We start from the raw sequence: 25717 nt of genomic DNA, 5'->3' as shown, positions 1-25717 counted from the left end.
TGTACTGTGCAAGGTGCTGGAGAAAATTCTGAAAGAGAAACTAGTTGAGGACCTTGAGGTTAATGGCAATTGCGATAAATTACAACATGGTTTTACGAAGGGCAGATCGTGCCAAACAAATCTGATCTCCTTCTTCGAGAAAGTAACAGACTTATTAGATAAGGGAAATGCAGTGGACCTAATATACCTGGATTTCAGTAAAGCGTTTGATACTGTACCCCATGAGGAATTATTGGTTAAACTGGAAAAGATGGGGATCGATATGAAAATCCAGAGGTGGATAAGGATTGGTTAATGGGGAGAATGCAGCGGGTCCTATTGAAGGGTGAACTGTCAGGTTGGAGGGAGGTTACCAGTGGAGTTCCTCAAGGTTCGGTTTTGGGACCCATTTTATTCAATCTATTTATAACTGACCTCGGAACCGATTGCAGGAGTGGACTGATAAAGTTTGCGGATGATACGAAGGTGGGAGGCGTTGCCAATTCGGAGGAAGATAGGGATATTCTGCAAGGAGACTTGAATGAGCTTGTGAATTGGAGTATCACAAATAGGATGAAATTTAATAGTGAAAAGTGTAAGGTGATGCATTTAGGGATGACGAACAACAATTTTAGTTACAAGCTGGGGACGCATTGGTTAGAAGTAACGGAGGAGGAGAAGGACCTAGGGGTCCTTGTAGACCGCAGGATGACTATGAGTCGACAATGTGACGTGGCGGTGAAAAAAGCCAATGCGGTCTTGGGATGCATTAGGCGAGGTATATCTAGTAGGGATAAGGAGGTGCTGCTTCCGTTGTATAAGGCGCTGGTGAGACCTCATTTGGAGTACTGTGTGCAGTTCTGGTCTCCCATGTTTAAAAAAGATGAACTCAAACTGGAACAGGTGCAGAGAAGGGCCACTAGGATGATCAGAGGAATGGAAAACCTGTCGTATGAAAGGAGACTAGAGGAGCTCGGGTTGTTTAGTCTGACAAAACGAAGGCTGAGGGGGGATATGATTGCTCTCTTTAAATATATCAGAGGGATAAATATAAGGGAGGGAGAGGAATTATTCCAGCTTAGTACTAATGTGGACACGAGAACGAATGGATATAAACTGGCCGGGGGGAAGTTCAGGCTTGAAATTAGACGAAGGTTTCTGACCGTCAGAGGGGTGAAATATTGGAACGGCCTTCCGAGGGAAACGGTGGGGGCGAGGGGCCTGTCTGGTTTTAAGATTAAGTTAGATAAGTTTATGGAGGGAATGGTTTAATGGTAAAACAGATTAGCCAAGGAATACCAAGCAATGGCAGGTAAATAGTATAATGGCTAACAGGGGTCAGGCTGGAGACTCTTGCCTACATGCTTGGGGTCTTACTGATCGCCATATTTGGGGTCGGGAAGGAATTTTCCTCCAGGGTAGATTGGCTGAGGCCCTGGAGGTTTTTCGCCTTCCTCCGCAGCATGGGGCAGGGATCGCTAGCAGGAGGGTTCTCTGCCAATTGAAGTCACTAAAACACAGGATTTGGGGACTTCAACAGCAGAGTCAAGGGAAGGGGTAGGGACGGTTTTGTGGCCTGCAGCATGCAGGGGGTCAGACCAGATGATCATAATGGTCCCTTCTGACCTTAAAGTCTATGAGTCTATGTTTAGCCTCCAGAAGAGAAGAATGAGGGGGGATTTGATAGCAGCCTTCAACTACCTGAAGGGGGGTTACAAAGAGGATGGAGCTCGGCTGTTCTCAGTGGTGGCAGATGACAGAACAAGGAGCAATGGTCTCAAATTGCAGTGGGGGAGGTCCAGGTTGGATATCAGGAAAAACTATTTCACTAGGAGGGTGGTGAAACACTGGAATGCATTACCTAGGGAAGTGGTGGAGTCTCCTTCCTTGGAGGTTTTTAAGGCCCAGCTTGACAAAGCCCTGGCTGGGATGATTTAGCTGGGAATTGGTCCTGCTTTGAGCAGGGGGTTGGACTAGATGACCTCTTGAGGTCCCTTCCAACTCTGATATTCTATGAATAAAATCCACTTGGAAAGATTCAGAAGTGAGCTGTGTCTTGCCTCTGCAGTTATTTCTAAGTGGGGCACAAACAGGGCATATGATTTACCGCAGGGCACCCAGCGAGGCAATGGCAGACCTGGGAATGGAGCTGCGCTAGACTTTACAGCTGGAGCATCTTGGACAGGAGGAGAAAGATGGACAGAGGCACTGGGGGAAGAGGAGAGAGAGAGAAGCAGCCCCAATTGGAGCAGGAGCAGTCAGAGCAGCATTGGTTCCAATCCCAGGGAGAGGAAAGCAAGTGAGAGCAGCAATGCAAAGAGCAGGAAATTTGGGGGGTGGGGAAGGGTGGGAAGGGCTATGAGGAGGAAATCAGATACAGCCCTGCTGTGAAATTGCCTTTTCAGTGCCCGGTTATTGGGAAATTTTGGAAAACTGTCACCAATCCCACTGTGGGAGGAGTTGTGAGCCCTTTCTCTCCTGAGCCAGGAGGTGTCTATGGGAGTTGGGATGCCTTGTTACAGAGGTACCAAGCCCCCTGGAGCCCAGGGCAGATGTGTGCGTCAGGCTGAAAGGGCCCAGGAGCTCTGAGCTGAGGTGCAGATGGGGATAAATGGATTGAAATGGCGGAGGCCCACACCTTGGGGTAAAACGACTGACAGCTACAGCACAGCTCATGAGGGGCATTGGGTGGAGCTAAGGGTGTGTCCATCCACGAGGCTGTCTGGCAGTCAGAGGAGTATGAACCCTCGGGTGCTTGAAGGGGTTGACAAGGGGGAAACAACAACAAAAATCAGGGTCACAAGGGCAGATCCAGGCTCCGGGTCCATGATGCAAACAAGCTCAATCACATGCCTGTGCGCACACAGAGAAATGCACAGATAACCGTGCAAACACCGCACTCCGGCACTGGCTCAGGCAGCCACACAGGGACACTGCACTGGGCAAGGCACTTGCTAGTGAGAGATCTCGCTGTGTGGGCTATGGGCTGCCTTCTAAATGGGAGAGGAAGATGGCCTTCCAGCTTCCCCACACCCTTTAGCTCTAGGCTACTCCTCATGGACTACTGAATAATGGTCAGATCCATTGCTCGTTTGGCTTCTCCTGAGCCAGTTGAGGTTGGGCATGGTGGGTGCTGGGGGTGGGAATTTACTGGCTATAATTCCAGAGTAAGAAACCCAATTCACCACCCTGCACAACGGGGCCCAACTTGGCTACAGTTAGAGCTGGCCACAAAGCGGAATTTCTGTCCTGTGAGAAATCACAGAATCATTGAATATCAGGGTTGGAAGGGACTTCAGGAGGTCATCTAGTCCAACCCCCTGCTCAAAGGGGGACCAATCCCCAACTAAATCCCCAAATGGCCCCCTCAAGGACTGAACTCACAACCCTGGGTTTAGCAGGCCAATGCTCAAACCACTGAGCTATCCCTCCCCCCTGAAATGCTGAGGGTCTGATCCCTCTCACCCCAGCACTGCCCCCTGCCTCCTTTCTTGATCACTGGTGGTGGTGTTTTCACATCCTGCCTGTTACTCACGCCTCTAACCTGGAGGTCATCCTCACAACTGCATTAATGCCATTTAACATCGGGAGTAGTGTGATTATTTCCACTTCAGCCTCCCAGTCCTCCTTTAAAAGAGTCTAACAATCTACAACAGCCAGGCATACTCCTGTGCTTATGGAACTGCTGTTGAAGTGAGTGGGAACTCTGTGTATGAAGGAACAGGACTCGGTTATAAATATACTTATCTAGGGAAGGGAAGAGGGAATTAGGGTTAGGAAGAAAAAGGAAAAACAGAGCAAGAGGTGGGTCAGCTGGAGGGGAGTGGCCTGAATATAGCAAAGTCCCATAGAGTTTTCCAACATCCACCTGTAGCGTAGCCTCTATTTTCCTCATCAATTATGAAATAGTTCCCAATAACGGCTTAGAGCTAATGCAGAGAAAGACAGAATGGACCTTTTTTGCTTATTCTACTGCAGCAGCCTCTAAGATTTTTGTTCCATGCAGACATTGCCCTTGTAAAAAATAAAAGTTGCCAGACCACAAGATAATGTCTATGTTAGAAGTCTCCTCATTATATGCTTCAATGCCTTTTTAGCAATTGCAGAGTGCTGTGCATGATATATATATAGCATACAGGTTACGCTGGCTAGAGTTTGTGACAAGTTTCAAATCGGAGATCAAATTTATTTCTGTGGGCCAGATGCAAATCTCAGTATTCCCAAAATCATGGGCCAGGCCCTACAAAATCATGAGATTGGCCAACTCTTACCTGCCTGATTAAGAGAGCTCCTGTGCTAAGTAATAAAGGGAGGAAGCAGATCTGGTCTTATCCCCAAGCAACACATGCAGTCCCAATGGATATCCTTCTTTGCTCCTCTCGTAAACTGACAGCTTTTCTAGCTGAGTAGATTCTCGCTCTCCAGCTATTTCATTCCAAGGACCACGTCATAAGAGGAAGCGCCTTTTATGGAACACATTTCTTCCAGACATCCCAGTTTTCTACTCTTTTGTTCTCAAAATATTTTATTCACCAGCCAGAGCTCTATAGCCCAATGAGAATTTATAGACCACCGTTCCAGAAGCAGTATCCTAAACTGGGGGTTTCCAAACTTTCATAGTGGTCACATCTTCATAGAAGGATGGACAACTGGGGTGGACAGTCTTCATGGCCCACTCATGATTGCAACTCACCCCTGTGTCAACTGAAGAACTTGCTTATGTGGAAGAATAACATTAGGAACATATTTTGTACCTGGTCAGAATGCTGGTAGAGAAGTCCCAAAATAGTCTTTGCCCAGTAAGGACAGATGGAAACAATAAACTGACCAATGACTAGAGACTGAGACATCAAAGGAAAAAGATGCAAGTTATCTTGCTATCTGTGACAGCCACAAAGGAAGTGCAGTGGATATTTCCTTATCATGGATATGGATAAGCTAGAAAGGGTAAGATGAAAGAGCAGGCTGATTTAATGCTAAGCCAAGGGATTATGGCGATAAGGGGGTTCTTCAGAACATCAGAGGCAAAAGAAATATTAAAGGGAAAGTCACCCTGTGAACAAGCAAGGAAGTGAATGAAACCTGTGATGACTCAATCACTGCCAAGATGCCACTTTCTTTGTTAAACAATCAAGATCAACGGGTAAAATAAAAAAGGAGCTTTGGAACATGACTGCCAGATTGTGGCCTGTCCTGCATTCACTGCAGGGGGACTAAAAGGGCATGAAATACCCCTTACGTCTCTGCACAGTCCACATCCTGCGTGGCAGCACAGAATGGGACAGCCACAGGATCTGGGTCCTAGAGACTCAAACGTAAAACCACAATTTAGCACTCAGAAAGTAAGATGACCTCATGCAAACAGCTATTCATAGAAAGGGAGAGAGAGGAAAAAGGAATATTTGGAAAGTCTGAGCCTTTATATCACACTGCAAGTCTGGAGTGCAAAGAAAACGAGCTAACACGCTAAATCACTGATAACTGTTCCTGAAGAGTTATGGAGATAGAGGATGGTGGAGGAGGGGGTGGGGGAAAAAAAATAAAATCACATAGGTCAACAATATTAAGAATTAAAAAAATGACACTCAGAAAACCTGCTGGCAACTGCCGTTCAGCAAAAGTAATTTTTATGATAAACCATCAACAGTTAGAAATGTGGACTTCTATGAAACCTATCAGGCCAAACCACAGGTGCTGACTTTTGTTTTTGCCGGTGGGTGGTTTTGAAGACGTGTATGTGTTTGGGGGGGTACGGAGGTGGGCGACTCTGCCAGTTTTTTTTTGGGGGGGGGGGGGAGGCTATTTTTAGCATATTTAGACACTTTTCATATTCTAGTTATTGAATATATGTGTCCATCATTGGTTTCTTAACAATTTAACTATTATTAAAATAGTAATGAACTACATAGCTACATTATAATCATTGCACTCACCTACAAGCTGTCTTCACTAACATCCCAGTGTAAAGACATTACATTTCACTGTAGCTTTCTGGATGAAACTGTCAGCAACACTATGTCACCCCCTATTTTTTTCAATGGGTGCTTGAGCCCCGGAGCACCCACAGAGTCAGCGCTTATGGGCCAAGCACACTTGATTGCTTTTGTCACAGAACTACAGAGAGTTGGTTTGAGAGTCCTCCATTCTGCGAAGAAGGCAGGCATAAAACCTACATAACACTTCATTACACTTAAGCTCTCAAAAGAGGGTTTAAGTATATCTTATGTGGCACACATACATTCTACACTAGCAGTGAACATCTACTGTCAAGCAGTCACTCACAAAGTAGTTACATGGAGATCAGCAGGAGTAACTGCTCAACACTGCGAGTAAAAGACTCACAATCTGGCCCAAAGTTATTGGACGAAAGGAAAATAATTCACCAGAACTCACCTCAGTTTCTTGGCTGCTGCAAAGGTGGCCTTAACCCTGAGTAAAGACAATAGGAAGCGTCTACAAGTTGCAATTGACCTCTTCTATGTAACTCAACACATCCACAGGGTAGCGTAGCATCTTTTCAAAGAATAGGGAAACATTTTAGCTTGCCAGGGGTGGTGCGACTAGGGATTTTGTACCCGTTTCAGTTATCGGAAGAGAGAGGACTTGCAAATCTCACACTGTAATTTCATACCATGTGAAGAGTCTGGCTTCTGGGCCTTCTTTAGACAGGCCTTAGGAGCCTGTAGAAGGGAGGACTCACCCAGGGCACGCTCCCTTGTGGCTGGGTGGGGGGCAGCTCTTTCCTGTCTGTCAGCAGTCGCTCAGGTCCTATGGTGGGCTGCCTCCAGACAGGTCACGTTTTACTTCCACACCCATTTCAGAGTACTCCAGTCTCACGTCCATATAAAACACCACTCAAAGTTCCGGTTGCCTCAGCCCCTTCCTGGGGTTTACTAAGACCCCTGGGTCCTCACCCAGAATCTTCACAGCAGACCATTCAGAGAAATCTCAATTAAATACTTCTAGTCCCACTCAGCTCCCAGTACTTCACCAACCCCTGCCTCAGGTTTACCACAGCAAGAACCCCTCATTTCCTGCCATCTCAGTACTCCCTTGGTCTTAGCACCACACTGAGGCTTTTTTCAGGCCCACTGAGGCAAGAATCACCATTTCCTGTAGCCTGTGCCTTTTAACTGCCCATGCCCAGGTTTACCAACCTTCCCTGACTCCCTCAGCTTCCTGGCTTCCTCCCCAGGTCCCACACCCACCTTCCTCAGAGTTTCCTGCTGGGACCGAGCGGAATGCCTGCAGAATTCTTTCTTGCTCTTATTTCAGAGCAAGGCCTCCTGGGGCTTCCTCCCTGGAATCGCACCTCCTCAGGGGCTGTGGCCACAGCCTATCCCTGACTGCAGCTCTTCTCCACAGTCCCCCAAACTCACTCCACATCCCCCTTAGGCTTTATCGTCACTGTCTCTTGGCTTCACTACCTCCGGCTTCAGGACAGCCTGCTTCTAGCCCCAGGCTTCACAACCCCCAGCCTCAGGACCCTCTGGCTCCAGGCCACCCAGGCTTCAGCTCAGGAGAGGAAACTCCCAGCTACCTCCCACTTGGGTCCCCTCCCTGACCTTTCTTCTGCTCTGCCCTTCATGAAGTCCCAGCTCCTCCCCGCTGGGTTTGATCACCAATTATGCCCGACACCCTTCCAGGTGCTACTCAGTGGCCTAACTGGGCTCAGGTTTATACAGCCCCATTACAGAGCCGTACACCTGCAAAGCAGTTTGTGTATGCTAGAACGGTCTGTGCTCTCGCACAGGCTTTTGAGAGCAACATACCATAGTAATGCAACATGCTTAGAGAGGTAGAGGCAGCCTCTGTCTAGAGGAAGGACAGTCCTGTGATTAAGGTGCTAGACTGCAACTGAGGGCACTTAGGTTCAATGCTCAGTCCTACCACAGCAAGTCACTCCATGTTTTGGGGGTGGGTATTCCGCTGGCATCCATGGTGGGGATTTACATTAGGTGAGGTCCTTTGTTTGATTTGTCCATTTAAATAGGGTGCATCTCAAAGCAGGACTCTCTCTTATCGGGGGTAGGTACAGCGCCTAGTACGACAGAGTCCCCATGTTAGCCGGGGCCACGAGGCTCTACTGTAATGTTACTGATAATAATGGAACGAAACAAATGGAGACAAAAACATCAGTGGCATTGTTTCCTTTTAGTTTTAGAGAAAAATAAATAGCGATCTTCTCCTGGATGCTGAAGACTAAGGCCCTGATCTGGCAAACACTGATGCATGTGCTGAACTTTATTATTGTAACGTATCCCATTGATTTCAGTGGGATTATTCGCAGTAGTAAGATTAAGCATGTACATCTGTGCAGGATAGGGCTCCAAGAGAGGAAGAAAATTAACAATTAGTCGTGAGTTTCCTTCACCACAGTACAAGTGAATCATCCCCAGCCTGCGCTTACTGTTTGGATTGCCTGCTAGCCATACACGCCTGGTCTTTGAATTCCCTGTCGCTTTCACGTACCAATGGATCCAGGCTATAAGATAACAAGCTGATCGCTCACTTCGTTTTTTGTTTGTTTGTTTTGGGTTTTTTTCAGATGGAGGGGACTTGAACTAGCACTTCCATTTGAGTCATATCTCCTGAACTGACCTTTAAAGATTTCTTTAAATCCAGCTACAAGTATACAATCAATTCAAACAAACAGGTTATGAAAGATACTACAGAGAGAAATTTTAAAACCAAGATGCAATTGTAAGGCCCCTTTATTATTAAAAGCTACTTTAAAACAAAAAAGAAGTGTTGCATTTGTTATTTATACTTGTAAATATCCTGTCTTATGTTATTAAGGGTTTCTTAAAGAAAAAAAAAAAAAAAACACACATTTACCAACACAGGGTTAAAAACTAAAAAACATGTAGACACTACAGTAAATATAGATAATAAAAATATAATAATAAAATAACCCAGGAAACAGTCTTGAAACAAGATGACTGATGGTGCGGGGACCTGATAGTCTTCACTGTCCTCTTTATAACAGCCCTTAACATATTTGATCAATTGTTCTCTCTGAAGTAGGACAAGAAGTCACAGGCTTGCACTGCAGCATGGGACATTTAGGTTAGATATTAGGAAAAAGTTTCTAACTATCCAGGTAGTTAAGCTCTGGAATAGGCTTCCAAGGGAGGTTATGGAATCTCCATCACTGGAGGTTTTTTAAAACAGGTTGGACAAACACCTGTCAGGGATGGTCTAGGTTTACTTGGTCCTGCATCAGCGCAGGGGGATGGACTTGATGACCTCTCAAGCTCCCTTCCAGTCCTATGTTTCTATGATTCTATGAAATTCCAGTTGGTGGCTTACTCATGGGGGGACTGTTACAAATGAGACATCTACTAATGAATTATAGCCAAAGAATGACCTGATCAAGCGCTCTCTCTACCTGACCCTAGATCAGGTCTTGCTAGCACTCACTGTAGTCCCAAGTCCCAAGAACAGAGTTTCTTATCAGTTCAAAGTAGATTTTAGTTATTCCTTGGTCTTAGTGTATGTATCCTTCTACTTTCCTACTATTCTTAAGTACCGAGAACCATAGTACCCGAGTGCCAGGTGACGATATTTAACACTTATATGGTACATTAGTTTCCAAAAACTGTAAAAACCATTAACTAATCTTAAATTCTCTTATATCGTTACATAAGTAGTATTCTCAATGGGGAAACTGAGGCAAAAAGGTTTTGTGATTTGCCCAAGATCACAGAGACAGTCATTGCAGAGCAAGGATAAGAGCTCAGGTTTGAGAGCTCAGGGATTCCTGGCTCTCAGATCGGTGGTCAGTCTAGTAGACCTCACTGCAAAATTTCCCATTGTTAAACTTTTGGTATTATTGATATCCACCCATTCCAAATTAGAACCTGAACAAGTACTGTACATTTTGACTGTCTTTTCAAGTAACATTGAAGGATTGCAGGTTAAATTCAGTGTTAAGTATCTTATTTCTCATTTTCCTATTTCCTTAAGTCCCACTTTTACTCCTGAATTTATATCAGTCCAAGGGCATGGAATTATTCTTTGCACTTGCCAATACAATACTATAAAATTAAGTGACATCAAGGATTGTTTAAAAACCCGCAGTTATATCAACACGAATACCCAGGAAGCACAGATTTTGGCTGAAGGCATAGAAACCGCCGCCTATGAAATTAAACGCCTGCCCTTTCGCTTATAAATGAGCGCCCTCTAATGTGTTACTGAAGGTACCAGCAGTAAAGCAATCAATTCACAAACTTTTAGCTAAAACGAATCCAGGCTATTTCACGGATTCTACTTTTCACTCAACAGGGGAAGGGATGTCAAGGATTTCAAACCGGCCACTGTCCCACGGACAAGTCCAAACGCAGTACTGTCTGCCGTTGATAGATTAAGACACTGCAGGTGAAAGTGAAGCGAGATGCTAAACTTTCTGGATTTTAAAGTAAGAAGAGCTCTCTCCTTCCGACTGGCTAGTTTCTTCAATATCTGGTTTGAACAGCAAGCCAAGCAAACCAACCAACCGAGATGTATTGTATAAACGTACAGCCACTCGAGACAGCAACTTAGTCTGCTTAGACGCATCCCCAATGTTTGCCCTGGCAAAGTGGCTAACGCAGTCTGAGTAGAAGCGGAGAGAAAGTATCAGGTTTTTGGTTGAGATCTTCCAAGCCACCTATGGGATCCCCGCGTCTCGTTAAAGTGAAAGGAAATTATGGGACTCTGAAATCTCAGCCTCTCCGCGCGGGGAACCCACTATCCCCCCGCTTGTGCTTTCCGTCCAGTGCTCGGCACTGAAGTTCACAGCGCCAGGAACCGGGCAAGCGAACGGCCAAGGCGGGGCAGAAGTTCTTACCTGTGCCATGGCCAGGAGCCAGCCGCTCACGGCCAGCAAGCCGAACGCGGGGCGCACCCCCTGCGCAGCCATGCCCCCGTCTCCCGTCTCCGCTCCGGACTGGCTCCGGCTAGAGCGCGCTACCCAGGCAGGGCGCAGCAACGCCGGGGTGGGTGGATGCGTCTTCCCGGGCAGCTGCTCCCACTTCGCTGCAAAAGTCCGCGCGGAACTTTATAGCTCGTCTCCGGTGCGGGCTCGAGGCGGCCCAGATCAAGCTCCCCCCCCCTCCTCCTTCTGGGAGCCGGGCTGCGCCCCGCTTCGCCGCTCCCCTGCTGGTCAGTGGCACATGGCTCCGCTTCAGCTCCGGCTCGCCAGCCCGGCACGTCTGCCCATGCGCCCCGGGGAGGGGGAGCGTCAGAGCAGATCCTGCCCTGAGTGAGTTCACTTGAGACTTGGTTTGCACAGGTGGGCAGGGAGAGGGAGCCGGGGGGGGGGCAGGGGGAGACTGCTGCAACAGCAGCAGCTTGCTCAGACGCATTCCCGGGCCAGCCAGGTGGCAATCCTTGCAGACAGAGCTTGTGTTCCTGCTCCAGGACAATGGCTGAGTGGAGCCTCCAGCCACCCCATGGCCAGGGTGTGGAAGGGGCCAATCCACCGGCCAGCAGCACCTCTTGGGAGTGTAAATGCCCCCACCCCTTCCCCCACTGGGTGCACAGCACCTGCTGGGGAGAGCTCAGCACTCACCGTGCCTGATATGCGGCCACTGCGCGATTACCTTCCATTCGGATCCCCAAACCATTGTGGTTTTTTCTAAATTCCTTTTTCATGGAGCCAAGCCAAACATCATGTATTCAAGTTCCTGGCCGAAAATTCCAGCCTTTCCACCTACTACCCTGAATGAGCAGATTGTCCACAGGACAAGTGAGACACTGACAGTGCCCCTGCTCTGCCTTACTTCGCCAGCTTCCTGTGAACAACTGAAAATGCACCTTATTTCCAGCACAAACCTGCAGGGCGCTCGGCACCGTCCACTCACATTAAACAAGGATCTAGTATAAATATTAAAAACCTCCAAAGAAGTCTCACTATTTAAAAAGGCGTTTCCTCCCCCACATTTCCCACAGTCATATCCTGAATTGCTGTTTCCAAAATCTGGTTTTTCAGAATTAGCCGGGATGCATCACCCGTGCCCTCTCACCACCAGTGAAATGTGGGAAACTGAGGCAGCTGCTCCTCACAGACAGAATCAGCTGCCGCAACCTAGGAGCAGAGAGCAATAGATACAAAGCACAATGTAAACCCAGAGTCAGTGCAGCCAGCATGAGAGAGGAGAGATTGAGGCAGAAAGATGTTTTCCATTCCAATGTCTGAAATACAAAGAATGAATCAAATTCTTGGGAATCACAAAAGATTTATCAGACTATGACAAGGAAAATTTGCCTGATCCTGCCCAAAGCACGTCACAATATGTTGCAACTTGTCCACCTGATTAGGAATAGACAGTAGTGACAGATATAGAGATAGCCCCTCCCCCCCCAACACAGGGTATGGCATCATCAGGTGTGGACTGTACCTGCCCCGGAGAGAGGTCTGTCTTTTTCTTACACTTTGGCAACTCTTGTATAGTTTCTCAAGTCAATAAAGTCTTACTGAAAATCTCGTTTTCATTATTATTAAAAATAAGTGGCCAGATTCCAATCTGAAATAAATGGGCATAGCCCCTGGAATTTCAAATGGAGCTGTGAAGATTTACACCAGCTGAGGATCTAAAACGTACAACATTGAACATCAGTTGAAATGTGCGATTGTTACTGTTATGTGGACTTTTGAGCCTAGGACTACATACAATGTAATGGCCCTGCGAGATCTGTAACAGCCTTATCAGCCTCTATATGTGGCCGCAGCCACCACTAGAGGAGGACAGAGTAAACATACTGCGGGTTGCACAAACTCTGATGCATCTCAGTTACTTTGTGAACATAGAATCACTGGTGTGTGTGTTTCCAGGACCAATCCCTACATTAAGGCAAGAGCAAGTGAAAGATAATGTAGGGGAAGAGGGATGATGAGGGAGAAGACAGTGGGGCTATGTGATCACTTTGGAGGCTAAGGCATGTATCTTGAGACCTGGCCAAACTAGACCATCCCTTTTGGGGGTAACCGCCCCTTCATTTGAATAACACAAACATTCAAAGATCAAACGTCCCCTCCTTGAGAAAGGTGGTAGAGATTAAACAGAAGGAACAACTAATTGGCTGATTGGGGCACTGTTCTCTGGGACCTGTTTGGAGCTGGACTGGGTGGGTTTGGCGACTAATCCATTTGTAAATGATGCTCGGTGATATGAGTATATGGTAAGACTTATAGGACCGGTGCTCTTTTAAAAGTCATATGCAGAAAGAAGGAGGGTGACAAAAGAGTGGTTTGTTGTATGATGAACTGAAGCATTCGGTGTATATATATATTTCCACTATAATTCAGAAGCTACCACTCACTGTCTTTTTCAAGGGATGGAACAGCCCACCCACACACAGTGAGATCCCTGGGATCTGGGCAATGGGGTAGGCAAAACTAGGGAATCTTTTCTGGTCAGAGCCCAGGATCTCCTTAATCATGTGAAAAACACAAACAAGAGGCCCTCCTCAGCTGGTGTATATCAACATACTTCCATTGAGGTCAATGGTATGATGTCAGTTTATACCTTTTGAGGTTCTGGCCCCTTTTTATGTATCTGGTCAAATATTGATCTTCATTTATACTAACAGGTTTGCCCTGAATTGTACATCAGGTATAATACCCACGCCATATATATATATGTTTAAATCATCATTTTAAAAGTTTATTTTGGAAAAAACCCAACTCATTATTCATAAAGAAAATCAGTCAAAACAAATAAGTCAAAATAATTTTAGGGTTTAAAAACTCGAAGTGGCATGTCACACCCAGTATGTCAGCATGTCATACACCACAAAGTCAATCCCTTTTAGAGTGGTATATAGTTAATTAATAGCCACTATACGGTGGGTAGTCACTGCAAAAAAAAAAAAAAAAAAGCCCTGTGCATAAAACTACCCAAATCCCTGGCCGGTACTTTATACTTATTCACCATGCTTCTAGTGTCGGAATTTCATATTCAGTTGAAATCAGGCAGGCTATTCACTTTCAGCTATAGAACAAAACCAACAATTAGCCCTTCACCAGTATTATAAAACATTTCACAGCATTGAATGCTTCCTGCCTGGTTACAATGAAGGTGCAAAATAATTTTTCAAACATGTTTTTATCTCCAAACATCGAAGTATTCACCAGCTGCTCAGAAAAAAAGGTATTTATAATGATCAGGATAATTGCCTGCAGAGGAGATTCAGACATCGAGACACCAGCAGAGATCTGCTTGAAAAGCTTTCCCTATCTTTGCAAAGAAAACAAAAAAGAAGCTAGGAAGTTGTGCTGCAGTGGACCGTGTCCGAATTAGACTCTTCCTGTGCAATGCAAAATGGCCTGTCTAGCTGAATGTGTTGCTGCATCCCAAGGGGCACTGTGGCAGCAAAGTGCTCCCGGTCAATAGCTCTTTGTTATGCTGCTTCAGCATGTACACATTAGGAGAAGGGATGTTTTGCAAGGTAGTATTTACAGTAGTTGCTGGGACCAGTTCAGATTCCTTCACCAGCCCACCTTCCCTTGTGACCATGTATGTGTGACAACTACGAGTCATCAGAATTAAACTTGTCTGAATCAACCCACTAAAGAACCCCGGGATGCACAGCAAGCTACGGAGCACCTTCCCTTGAGCTGAAGACATTGGGACCTGAGCATGATCAGCCCGTCACAGGATTGGACCTCAAACCTCAGGAGAAGACGACTGCTTGGAAGATGATTGAAGTCCAAGAAACTGTCTGGAAAATGATGTAAGTCAAAGAACAAGAGACGAGGAGGAACTAAAAAGAAAACAGTGATGTTCATTAAAAAACCGCTGGTGCCGCTTTTCCAGGAACAGTCAGTTGTTTAGGCTGGCAAATCTACAAATTTTGACAGTGCCTCCTGATTTCCTCTGCTGTTGCTCAATTCAAATGTTGTGCTTTCTCAGACTATGTGACTTGTACCACATAAGACACAGAAGCACACCTATGAGGCAAAAGCACAAGTTGGCAGTAATATAAGCTAATAAACTGGCTACTGCATATATGTACTACTGCCCTCTGCTGGAAGGGATCAGTGAATGCGTGGGCCATAAAGTAGCTTAAAGACTAAAGTAGCTCAAATTGTTTTGTGGGAAGGGGATCTGAATTTTCCCTACTGTTGCTGTGAGATTCCCAGTGCCATTGCATGCAGCTGAGTGACAGTCCTAGGTGGTCATGGATTTGTTACAATAAAGTCAAGCACCCAATCAAGGTGGGAAAATGGAACCTTCTTGTACAGCACATCTGTTCGTTTGGTATAGATTCTAATCACTTACACTAGTGTATAACTGGAGTAAATCCATTCGTTTCAATAGATTTACATCAGCCTAAATGAGACCTGTGTCTTCAGAGCACATTGGCTTACCTTGATGAGAAATAATTTTTTACTGTTGTTAGCAGGGCAAGCTGGCTGGGCGTGGTTCAGTGATCACTCAGAGACAAGGTGCTTGACAGAGATCTGCTTCATTTGGTGTCTCAGTTCCAATTGTCTCTGCATTGCATAATGTGAGCCTCTTAAAAGTACACCCCCCCCCACCGTGGGTTCCAGTATTTCAGCACCATCAGCAAAAGCATCAGCTAAATTCTAATTGCAGCATCTTTAAAACTGGTGATGATGGCCGAAAGAACAGTTTTATTTTCCAAGCTCCCAGTGAGTTCCCAGGGCTGGCCATTAGAAAAATAATCTTTTGATTTATGTCAAGGATTTCAAACTCCAAGGCTGGATCCATTTTATTTGATAGCATGAGATTATATATGCTGTGTCAGCCTCGGCTAGGACAGATAATTCACACACAGGAAAACAAGAAAGGGTACAACAGAAGCGGAGGAGTGGGAACACGGTGTTGTCCCTTGTACACATATGGCAACAGCTCCTCAGCTGGTGTAAATCAGGAAAGCATAATTGAAGCCAGTGCAGCTATTGCCAATTTACACCAGTCGAGGATCTGAGCTACTTATTTTGCCCTTTGAGAGCAGTCTACAATCACATAACCATAAGTATGAACCATTATTCCAAGCCTCCCTGGGTGTTTAAGGAGGTTTCCAAAAGAACTGTGCCCCTTTCATTTTTGAATGAGGTAGCCAAGCGATGAGAGGGGGAGAGTGGCAAGGAAGACAAGCCAGCATCTTCTGCCCTGAACCAAGAACTCATGAAACAACCAAACAAAATGCTGAGAGTAAATATGAAATTCAAGTGCACTCTCCATGGATCCTGTAAGAAGCCTGTTGGTTCATAGGAGTGTGATGCTGGCAAACCAGATGCCAGCTGTTGCCAAGGCTTTAGGACTCAGCCAAGAACTCACTGCGGGAAACCAGCCTGTGTCACCTTTGTGTGAGTATGGTTAAGATGGTATTGAACTTATAACAATGTGTTTAGACTTATGAAATGCTAGTAGGTTGCTGTATGCATTAATCTCACTTATAGTATCTCTATCACGGGCTATAATGTAATATTTAAGCTTTTGCTGTATAATTGTACAAAATGTTTGCCCTGAAACTGTCAACCTGTCAGAACGGATCATCTCTTGCCCACCAGGAAGGACTGCCAAAACTAAATGGGCCATTGTGGGACATCATGATACAAAGACTTTGCTAATTGCCCCTGCACAGGATATGTGCAAGAGTTCGTCCCAGCAGCTTGATTTCTGGAAGAAGGAAATAAAGATAGTGAACATGAATATTTTTCATCTTTTTTACTGTTTGGACTCTGACAGGACTGGAGCTATGAAACAAAAGCAGAGATCCCCGGGGTAGCCCTACAAGACACTCAGTGCTGACAGATTACTACAACTTTGTCACCTTTTGGAACCATAACTCATTGGCGTTTATATACTTGCCTGCTTTAATGAGTAAATAACTCTCTCATTTCTTTTTCGTAGCTAACAAATCCTTAGTTTGTTTATTACAGGATTGGCTACAAGCGTTGTCTTTGGTGAGTGATCTACAAATTGACCTGGGGTAAGTGACTGGTCTCTTGGGACTGGAAGCAACCTGAATCTTTTGTGATCATTGGTGTATGGCAAGCAACTATCACTAAGTCCCGCTTGCCTGGGTGGCAAAATAGAGTGGAATGCCCAAGGGGACTGTCTGTGACTCCAAGGTAAGACTGATATTGTGCTTCAGGAGTTCACATTTATTACCGGGTTGGTGAAATCTAATAATAGAACCCACAACCAGTTTGGGGTGTCTGCCCTACTTCTTGACAGTCTGCCCTGAGGTTTGGCACTCCTGGTCGAGAACCACCTCAGGGAGCGTGACAATAAGCACTTAGTCACAGCAACATTACCAATAAGTCCTTGCGTATGCTAGATAATGGCTATGCATCTGGAGCAATCTGCCTGGAGAGACTGAGGGAAAACCTATTCCAAAGTAAAATTTGAACTAAACGGCAACCAAGGTCACAGCAGGGAAGCTGTTAGATCTGTCAGACCCTGCAGTAGGACACCTAGGGGGCAAACTTAGGCTAAGATTTATGGTGTGCTATTTTTGAGATACCAATAAAGCCAAACTCTAGGGAGCGGGTTGGTTTGGACACTAACTTGAGTGTCTGCTGAGTCTGGAACAGACTCACTTCGTTCAAAGCTGTCCCAGCTAAGGCCACATTTCCTCATCTTTAGAACACCCTAAAATGCTCACCTGGTTTTGGTTGTGGGGATTGTGGTGAGTGGATGATGGAATAAGATTTTGTTGGGTGGTTTATATTTTCTTTCTTCTATATAGATTCTCATATTGTCCTCGTCACTGTAGGAGCTGAGTGTCTTGCAGTGGTGCATTAAGTCACGTGGCTCACATCTGTCACGTCCCTTGTTCTCTCTCATCTTCCACCCAAGAGGAGAATGGTGTGTGTAGTGGATTGTTTTGTTTTGGTTGTGTGGGGTTTGTTAAATGTGCACACTGCTGTGCGTGTTTCTGTTAGAGAAGCCAGGCTGAAGAAGTGCACCTTGTACTTAGGGTATGTCCATCGTGCAATCACAAGGTGTGGTTGCAGCTTGTGGAAACATATTCAAACTCATCTTCATCTAGCTCTCTTGGGTACCGGAGCAGTGGAGCTGTAGCTGTCTGAATCTCGCTGCAAGCTAGCCCCATGGCTAATTACCCAGTGTTCTGAGGAGGCTTATTCAGCTCCCTCTGAAGCACACGTGGCTGCAACTTTACTGTTCTGCTACGGGAACTAGCTAGATTAAAATTGACATGGGTAGGTCTACAGAAGTTGCAATCACACTCCATTATTGCAGTATAGACAGGGATAGGACTAAAAATGTGAGTGCTCCCCCCACAGCCCCGGGCTGGAGGACTTCTGTGCCTCCGCCAATTATTGGGGGTGCCGTGCCCCTGCTTGCCCCCCTTTGCGCATGACCCTAAGTATAGACATACCCTTAGAGCAGAAAAGGTGGTGAAGTTTGTGATGGTCCTTACATCCTCGGGACATTTGTTCCACAGGTTCAGACCAGCCCCCAAGAAAGCTCTGTCTCCTGCCCAGATGAGCTTTACCCTTATTATAGAGAGTTCCACTGTGCCAGAGAAACAGAGTTATCAACCACTGTCTTCATCCTGGAGCTTTCGGTCATCTTTTAGGTGTCCTGGGCCCGGGCCCTTGAGCACCTTAAAAATTGTACAGAGACCTTGAACTTTACTCAATAGTCTATGGGAAGCCAGCGTACAGAACACTGAGGATAGGACTGTCTCAGTCTGAGAGATGGTTGGTTTGAGCAGGTCATTTGGGTGTTGGATATTTATCCTGTATGTGAATATTTCAAACATTAATAAAAAGCAGCTGGAGTTATGGGGGTTCTGTGTTTTAAGGCACTCGCAGGAAATTAATTAAGTGAGGGAGACTGATATAACAGAGACATCTCAGTGCTTATGCTGGTTTGTACTATGAAAAGAAAGGGGAGGCGAAGTTAACATTTAGAGTGCAGTAGTTAAGCAATTAAATCAAATTCTTAATGAGATCAGCTAATGGTGGACTTAATCAGAATCTTTCATCGCTGCCACTCATACGTACCAAAGTGGAACGTGGTTTCTAACATTTCACAACTGTTCTGTTCCTGACGATTATAGATTTTGTTCTTTATTTGAAAATTTAGTGTGGAAGATGGGAGTCTGGAAAAATAAAGTCTGGTTAACGGCAGAACAGCTAAAGACCAGCAGCCCCAGCCACAAGACAAGCTGTGAATGCCACGCCGTTTGTGTATTTCAGTGCTAATGGGGAGGAACTGTGCCAAGGGCCCAGGACAGTTCAGACGCTGTGCCTATTCAGTCCTTGACCCCCCGCGAGACTGCCAGCAGTTGGTGCCACATATAATGGAGACACCTGTCTACTGGGAAGTGGTCTTAGGTCACCAACTCATCACAGACATGCCACTGAGCTTGTTAGATATTGATGCCTCACAGTCCTGCAGAGTGGGGCTGAATTCAGGCCAGTGACAACAACTGATTGGAATATTTCAAAATTTTGAAACTAGGGTGAGGGGAGGGAAGAGAATTTTTTTTAAAAAATTGCCATGATCTCCGCCCCCACACACACGTTTCCCCACCAACTATAGGGCTGGTCAACATTTTTATGAATATTGGCAAAATCTCAAATTTCAAAATTCAAACAGCATGAAAAAACATTTTTCCACTGTATTGAAACCAGCTCTGCTAGTGATCTAGAGGCCTCTTGGATCCATATCCCATTATCTTTCCCCTGAGGCATCTACAGTAGGTATCTTTGTGTTGCATTTTTTGTTTTGCAATATTTTGCTGATTGACAAACATCTCACACTTCCACTTTTTTATGTGTTAATAAATTGTAAGACTTCCACGGGTCCTATAGTCAGCCATATGCAACTGAACACGTTAACTAATATGAAGAATTACCCAGTGCTGAAAATAACAAGGAAAAAAAACAACCTTAGAACTTAATTTTTGGAGACTCCTATTGACTTCAATTAAAACTGTGGGTGTTCACCACCTCTGAAAATTAAACCATTGTGCTTCAAAATCTGTCAAAGTCCCATTGTCTTTGGGTCCGGCCCCTAATGTTGAATTATAACAACAACAATGGAGAACACATTGAAATAAAATGATAAATTATGTTCTGTGATTGCTTTCAATGTCTGCCATAACAGTTTCTGCCAAAGACAGCATTACACAGACATATCGGCTCTATTATTTTTAATCTTCTTTCTGGCATCCACAGAAAAAATGGATTCTAAGCAGCAGATCTATCTTCATGCATTCCGTATTTTATCATTATAAATCTGAATGATTAATACCATTCTTTTGGTGAAGATAATCCATGCTTAATACAGCATACTGGGAGGATCTCACAGACAGAGGGCTTGGCATCAAGGATCTATATCAGATATCTCTAGCCAATAAGATCTCACTTTGAGCAGAACAGAACACTCATTCAGTTATAGCTCAAGCAATTCTGCCCTTGTTTGGGGGATTTACAAATAAAATATATAGCGAAATAATTATTTATCGTCATGTTACAAAACATGCTGATAAGCTATGGCCTCCAAATGCAGCCTATAAACTATTGCAGAGAATTATTTCAGAATGAATTAGTAGTCAGCTTCGGTCTTTGGCATTCTAAACCTTTTACATACTTAATTTTGGTTAAGAGGAATAGGCAACCCTGAAGCAATATTGTTTTACATCTGAATTAAACACAGCACCCAATTATCGCCTGACAAGAGGAATCCCCATTATTAACCCCCCTAGGATTCAGTTCTGCAGTCTTTTCTTTGGCAAAACTCCCACTAAATTAACACAGAGCAGAATGGAAATTTTGCCTAAGGACTACAGGTCTGAGTCCCTAGAGATTAAATGTAGGAGAAACTTGTGGAGCTGGAGGACGCAGAACTATCAGGTGGTTCGTACCCACATAGTTTGGAATCATTACACTGCTCTACAGCCAAAATGCTTCTGAAATAAATGTAGTCAAACTTTACTAATTCTGGGTCACGGAGAACGAAAATGATGCTTAAAATTGTTGATTGGCTCTAGTATTCAAGATATGCTATTGGGTCAGTATATACGAACCTTGACTTGGGAATGGAGGAGGAGAAGTGAGTTATAAAGGGAAGGGATCTCAATTTAAACCAGAAATTACTAAAATACATCTTTGACTGAATCTATGAATAAATCTATGACTGGATTTGGACAGTATTTGCTTTTTAGGCAAAACAATGAATGATGCAATCTGAAGCTGGTATTGCATCATACATGATATGAATTGCATCATGTTATTCCTAGAAGTCATGGATGATGCAATCATAACGAAGCTTACATCACTCTGCTGAACAAATTGCCCTATATCAGCTCTAGAAATCATACAGTGTCGTGCTCTCTTATTTGTCAGTGTTTGATTTTGCAAAGGGACACATTTCTGTTTAGTCAAAGTGAGCAGAGATGCCTCGTACTTGTGTGAACAGTGCAGATAACTTCTGTTATGTTTGTGGTGAAGTGACTTTTGCATCACAAAAGCGCAGTATAACCACTATGGTTAAGAGAGCCTATCGCCTTTATTTTGGCTGCAAAATTGGAGATCAGGACAAGAGGTGGGCCCCACACATATGCTGCAACACTTGTGCAACAAATCTTCACCAGTGGTTGAACAGGAAAAGGAAATCTATGCCTTTTGCAGTGCCAATGATTTGGAGAGAGCCAACAGATCATACCAGCAATTGTTACTTCAGCATGGTGCCTCCAGTTGGAAAAGGTGTGTCAAAGAAGAAAAAATGGACTGTGCATTATCCAAACATTCCATCAGCTATACACCCAGTACCCCACAGAGAAGGACTGCTGGTTCCTGATGCACCAGAATCATTCTCACTTGAGTCAGACGAGGAAGAGGAAGAGGATGAAACTTCTGGTCCTGAACCATCAATGTCACAGGACCCACATTTTCTCCCATCCTCCTCCTCTGAACCACACCTTATAACACAAGGTGAACTGAATGACCTTGTCAGGGATTTGGAACTACCCAAGAGTAAGGCTCCAGATTACAGCAGTGGAATCTCCTGGCAGGTGATGTTAGGGTTTTCATGTTCTGTGACCGTCAAAAGGATCTTGTCCCATTCTTCTTCATGGAAGGTGATCTTGTAGCCTGCAACAACATCGATGGTGTGATGGCAGCCCTCAACATCGTTCACGATCCAGATGAGTGGAGACTGTTCATTGATTCATCGAAGACGAGTCTTAAAGCTGTTTTACTGCATAATGGCAATGTTTTGCCATCAATTCCAGTTGGTCATGCAGTCCATATGAAGGAAACCTATGATAACATGAAACAACTTTTGAGGTGCATAAACTATGACCAACATCAGTGGCAGCTTTGTGGCGATTTGAAGGTTATTGCTCTCTTGCTTGGTCTGCAGACTGGATACACAAAGTACTGCTGTTTTCTCTGCGAATGGGATAGTCATGCAAGAGATTCCCACTACATCAAGAAAGATTGGCCATTCCGACAGTCATTGGAGCCTGAGAGGAAAAGTGTTCAGCATCCACCACTTGTTGAATCAAGGAAGATTTTGTTACCACCCTTACACATCAAGCTGGGTCTGATGAAGAACTTTGTCAAGGCCATTGACAAAACACAAGCAGCTTTCAAGTACCTCCGTGGAAAATTTCCAAGGTTAAGTGAAGCTAAGATAAAGGAAGGTGTCTTTGTTGGTCCTCAGATTCGTGAACTTCTTCAAGATGATGCATTTGACCATGCACTGTGTGGCAAGGAAAAGATGGCATGGAAAGCCTTCCAGTTAGTGGCAATAAATTTTCTCGGAAACAACAAGGCAGACAGGTTGTTGGTGGAAAACCTCCTCAAGGCATACAAAAGCCTTGGTTGCAACATGTCACTAAAGATACATTTTTTGCACTCTCATCTAGATTTTTTTCCACCGAACTGCAGAGCAGTGAGCGACGAGCACAGCGAGCAATTTCACCAGGACATTGCAACAATGGAGAAACGCTATCAGGGCAAATGGAGCCCATCAATGCTTGCAGACTATTGCTGGACAGTGACAAGAAATGCTCCATTTAATGAATACAAGAGACAAGCCAAGAAGCGCCGAGTAGACACTGAATAGGACTAAACTATGTACATAATAGTTTTTTGCCTTTTGTTTCATAATCAATTTTATTTATATAACCCTTTTGCTGATTTTTAAAGTGTTACATAAACAGGACAGGTGAAATATTATCATGTAAAGCAACCATAAACACATGAAAAGACCTAGGTTTACAATTTATGATTAAAACTCTACTATCTACACAATATACATAGACATAAAATGTAAAAACTTAAATATCTTAGAAACAGTAGCCAATCAGTTGTTTTAATTGTCATATTTGAATTCAGCACATCAAAATACATAATAAATAGCACATTTTATCTCTGAAGCAGACGACTTCTCAAAAATTGTAGACCAGTGTTATTTAACATGTCACTGATGCATTCCATCACCCCTTGGAGTGCGGTGTCACCCTTTTAGTATGGACACAGGACTTCCAGCAGCAGATTGTGTCAGGCACGAAGGGCCAGCATGGGGCACAGATGACACGGGGGGGGGGGGAGGGATAGCTCCGTGGTTTGAGCGTTGGCCTGTTAAACCCAGGGTTGTGAGTTAAATCCTTGAGGGGGCCATTTGTGGAACTGGGGTAAAAAACTGTCTGGGGATTGGTCCTGCTTTGAGCAGGGGGTTGGACTAGATGACCTCCTGAGGTCCCTTCCAACCCTGATATTCTATGATTCTATGACACGCATTCCCCTCAACATCTCCTGCTCCTTTGCAGTGCTGATTCATCACACCAACAGAAAAACAATCCTGGGATATGTTGTCCTGTTGCACAGTTTATCCAGAAAAGCATATTTTAAAAAAAAAATAAAAAAGAACAGTTATATTTATGTCTTAGTTTCACAGGTAGCTGACTTCGACTGCCATCAGCCACAAAATTTGCTCAATAGGATTTTTTCAGTGTAGGTCCTACCTGCAATGTAAGATCCACTTGTGTTCAGGAGCCACTGGGAGGGTTGTGCTGAGACAAAACAGACACACAAATTGTATATTCCATTTACAAACATAAAATAATAAAATAAACCGTCCGAATAACAGGTTTTTACACATGCATTTTTAGGACTATCATTTGCTACATGCCGTTACTCTTTAGGAATTCCACCTGTAAACATCCATAACATAGCAGTTGAGGGGAAAAACATGTTAAATCATTCCAGGATTTCTCTAGGTGTTTCATGCCTACAAGAGCAACGGTCTTAATTTACATAGTTCAAAATCAAACTTCATAAAAGTATGTCCGATGTCACTTGTCCAAAGGCCTGCTGCAAGTGATTTTATTTACTGTGTAGCCATGTGCTCATGTTAGAGAGCATTGTTTTAGAATGTACCTGAAAATTGTTATTTACCCAAAATAAAACTCATTCTCCAGTGACTTAGTCTTTATAAGATTTCCTCCCTGTTTTTACATCTCCAACGTGCATCTATGCATATCTCTAGATAGTTACATTTGTCATAACCGCCCAGGCACTAGACCCAACTGGGTTTTGACTTTCAAAGTATTGCAATTATGTCAACATTGAAAGAGCAAAAAGGTACTATTTCAGGGGGATAGTAGTATTTAAATCCAAATTGCATTCTCAAAACCCAATACTGGAACACATTTAAATCTTTTATTGGGATTCATTAGAAAATGGCTGATCTCAACAATCAAATAAAATAGAAAGGATCCAATAGAAAAGCAAGAAGCGTCAGAATCTGGGGGGCTCATGGGCTGTTATGGCAGAAATAAGGGAGAGACAAGACAGAACTGGAGGGTGGGGGGAATCAAATCAGTATCTTAGATGTCTGTATACGAATGCGAGAAGTATGGGGAGTAATCAGGAAGAACTTGAAATGCTAGTAAATAAACACAACTATGACATAGTTGGCACATGGAGACTTGGCGGGATAATACGCATGACTGGAATATTAGTATAGAAGGATACAGCTTACTCAGGAAGGCCAGTCACAGAAAAAAGGGAGGAGGTGTTACTTTATATATTAAAAATGTATACACTTGCACTGAGGTTGAGATAGAAATAAGAGACAGACTTGTTGAAGGTCTCTGGGTAAGGATAAAAGGGGTAAAAAACAAGGGTGATGTCATGATAAGGATCTACTACAGAGCACCAAACCAGGAAGAAGAGGTGGACGAGGCTTTTTTTAAACAACTAACAAAATCATCCAAAGCACAGGACTTGGTGGTGATGGGGGACTTCAACTACCCAGACATCTGTTGGGAAAATAACACAGCAGGGGACAGATTATCCAACAAGTTCTTAAAATGTATTGGAGACAATTTTTTATTTCAGAAGGTGGAGAAAGCTACTGGGGGGAGGCTGTTCTAGATTTGATTTTGACAAATAGAGAGGAACTGGTTGAGAATTTGAAAGTGGAAGGCAACTTGGGTGAAAGTGATCATGAAACGGTAGAGTTCATGATTCTAAGGAATGGTAGGAGGGAGAACAGCACAATAAAGACAATGGATTTCAAGAAGGCAGACTTTAGCAAACTGAGGGAGTTGATAGGTAAAATCCCATGGGAAGCAAGTCTAAGTGGAAAAACAATTGAAGACAGTTGTCAGTTTTTCAGAGACATTATTAAGGGCACAAGAGCAAACTATCCCTCTGCACAGGAAAGATAGGAAGTATGGCCAGAGACCACCCTGGCTTAACCAGGAGATCTTCAATTATCTAAAA

General features: G+C 44.3%; 1 protein-coding gene across 1 annotated transcript in view; it reads right to left on the bottom strand.

Moving 5' to 3' along the window:
* Window positions 1-11126, bottom strand: part of PTH2R (parathyroid hormone 2 receptor) — a 103215-nt gene extending 92089 nt beyond the window's left edge. Inside the window, exon 1 of the mRNA XM_054044581.1 lies at window positions 10814-11126. Coding sequence (XP_053900556.1) covers window positions 10814-10885 — 72 coding nt within the window. The 5' untranslated portion in view covers window positions 10886-11126. The remainder of the gene's footprint in view (window positions 1-10813) is intronic.
* Between the last annotated feature and the right edge of the window lie 14591 nt (window positions 11127-25717).

The sequence above is a fragment of the Malaclemys terrapin genome, chromosome 11, assembly GCF_027887155.1.
Source record: "Malaclemys terrapin pileata isolate rMalTer1 chromosome 11, rMalTer1.hap1, whole genome shotgun sequence".
Classification (NCBI taxonomy): Eukaryota; Metazoa; Chordata; order Testudines; family Emydidae; genus Malaclemys; species Malaclemys terrapin.
Note: the sequence above shows the minus strand (reverse complement) of the source record. Positions and strands in the feature narration are given on the sequence as shown.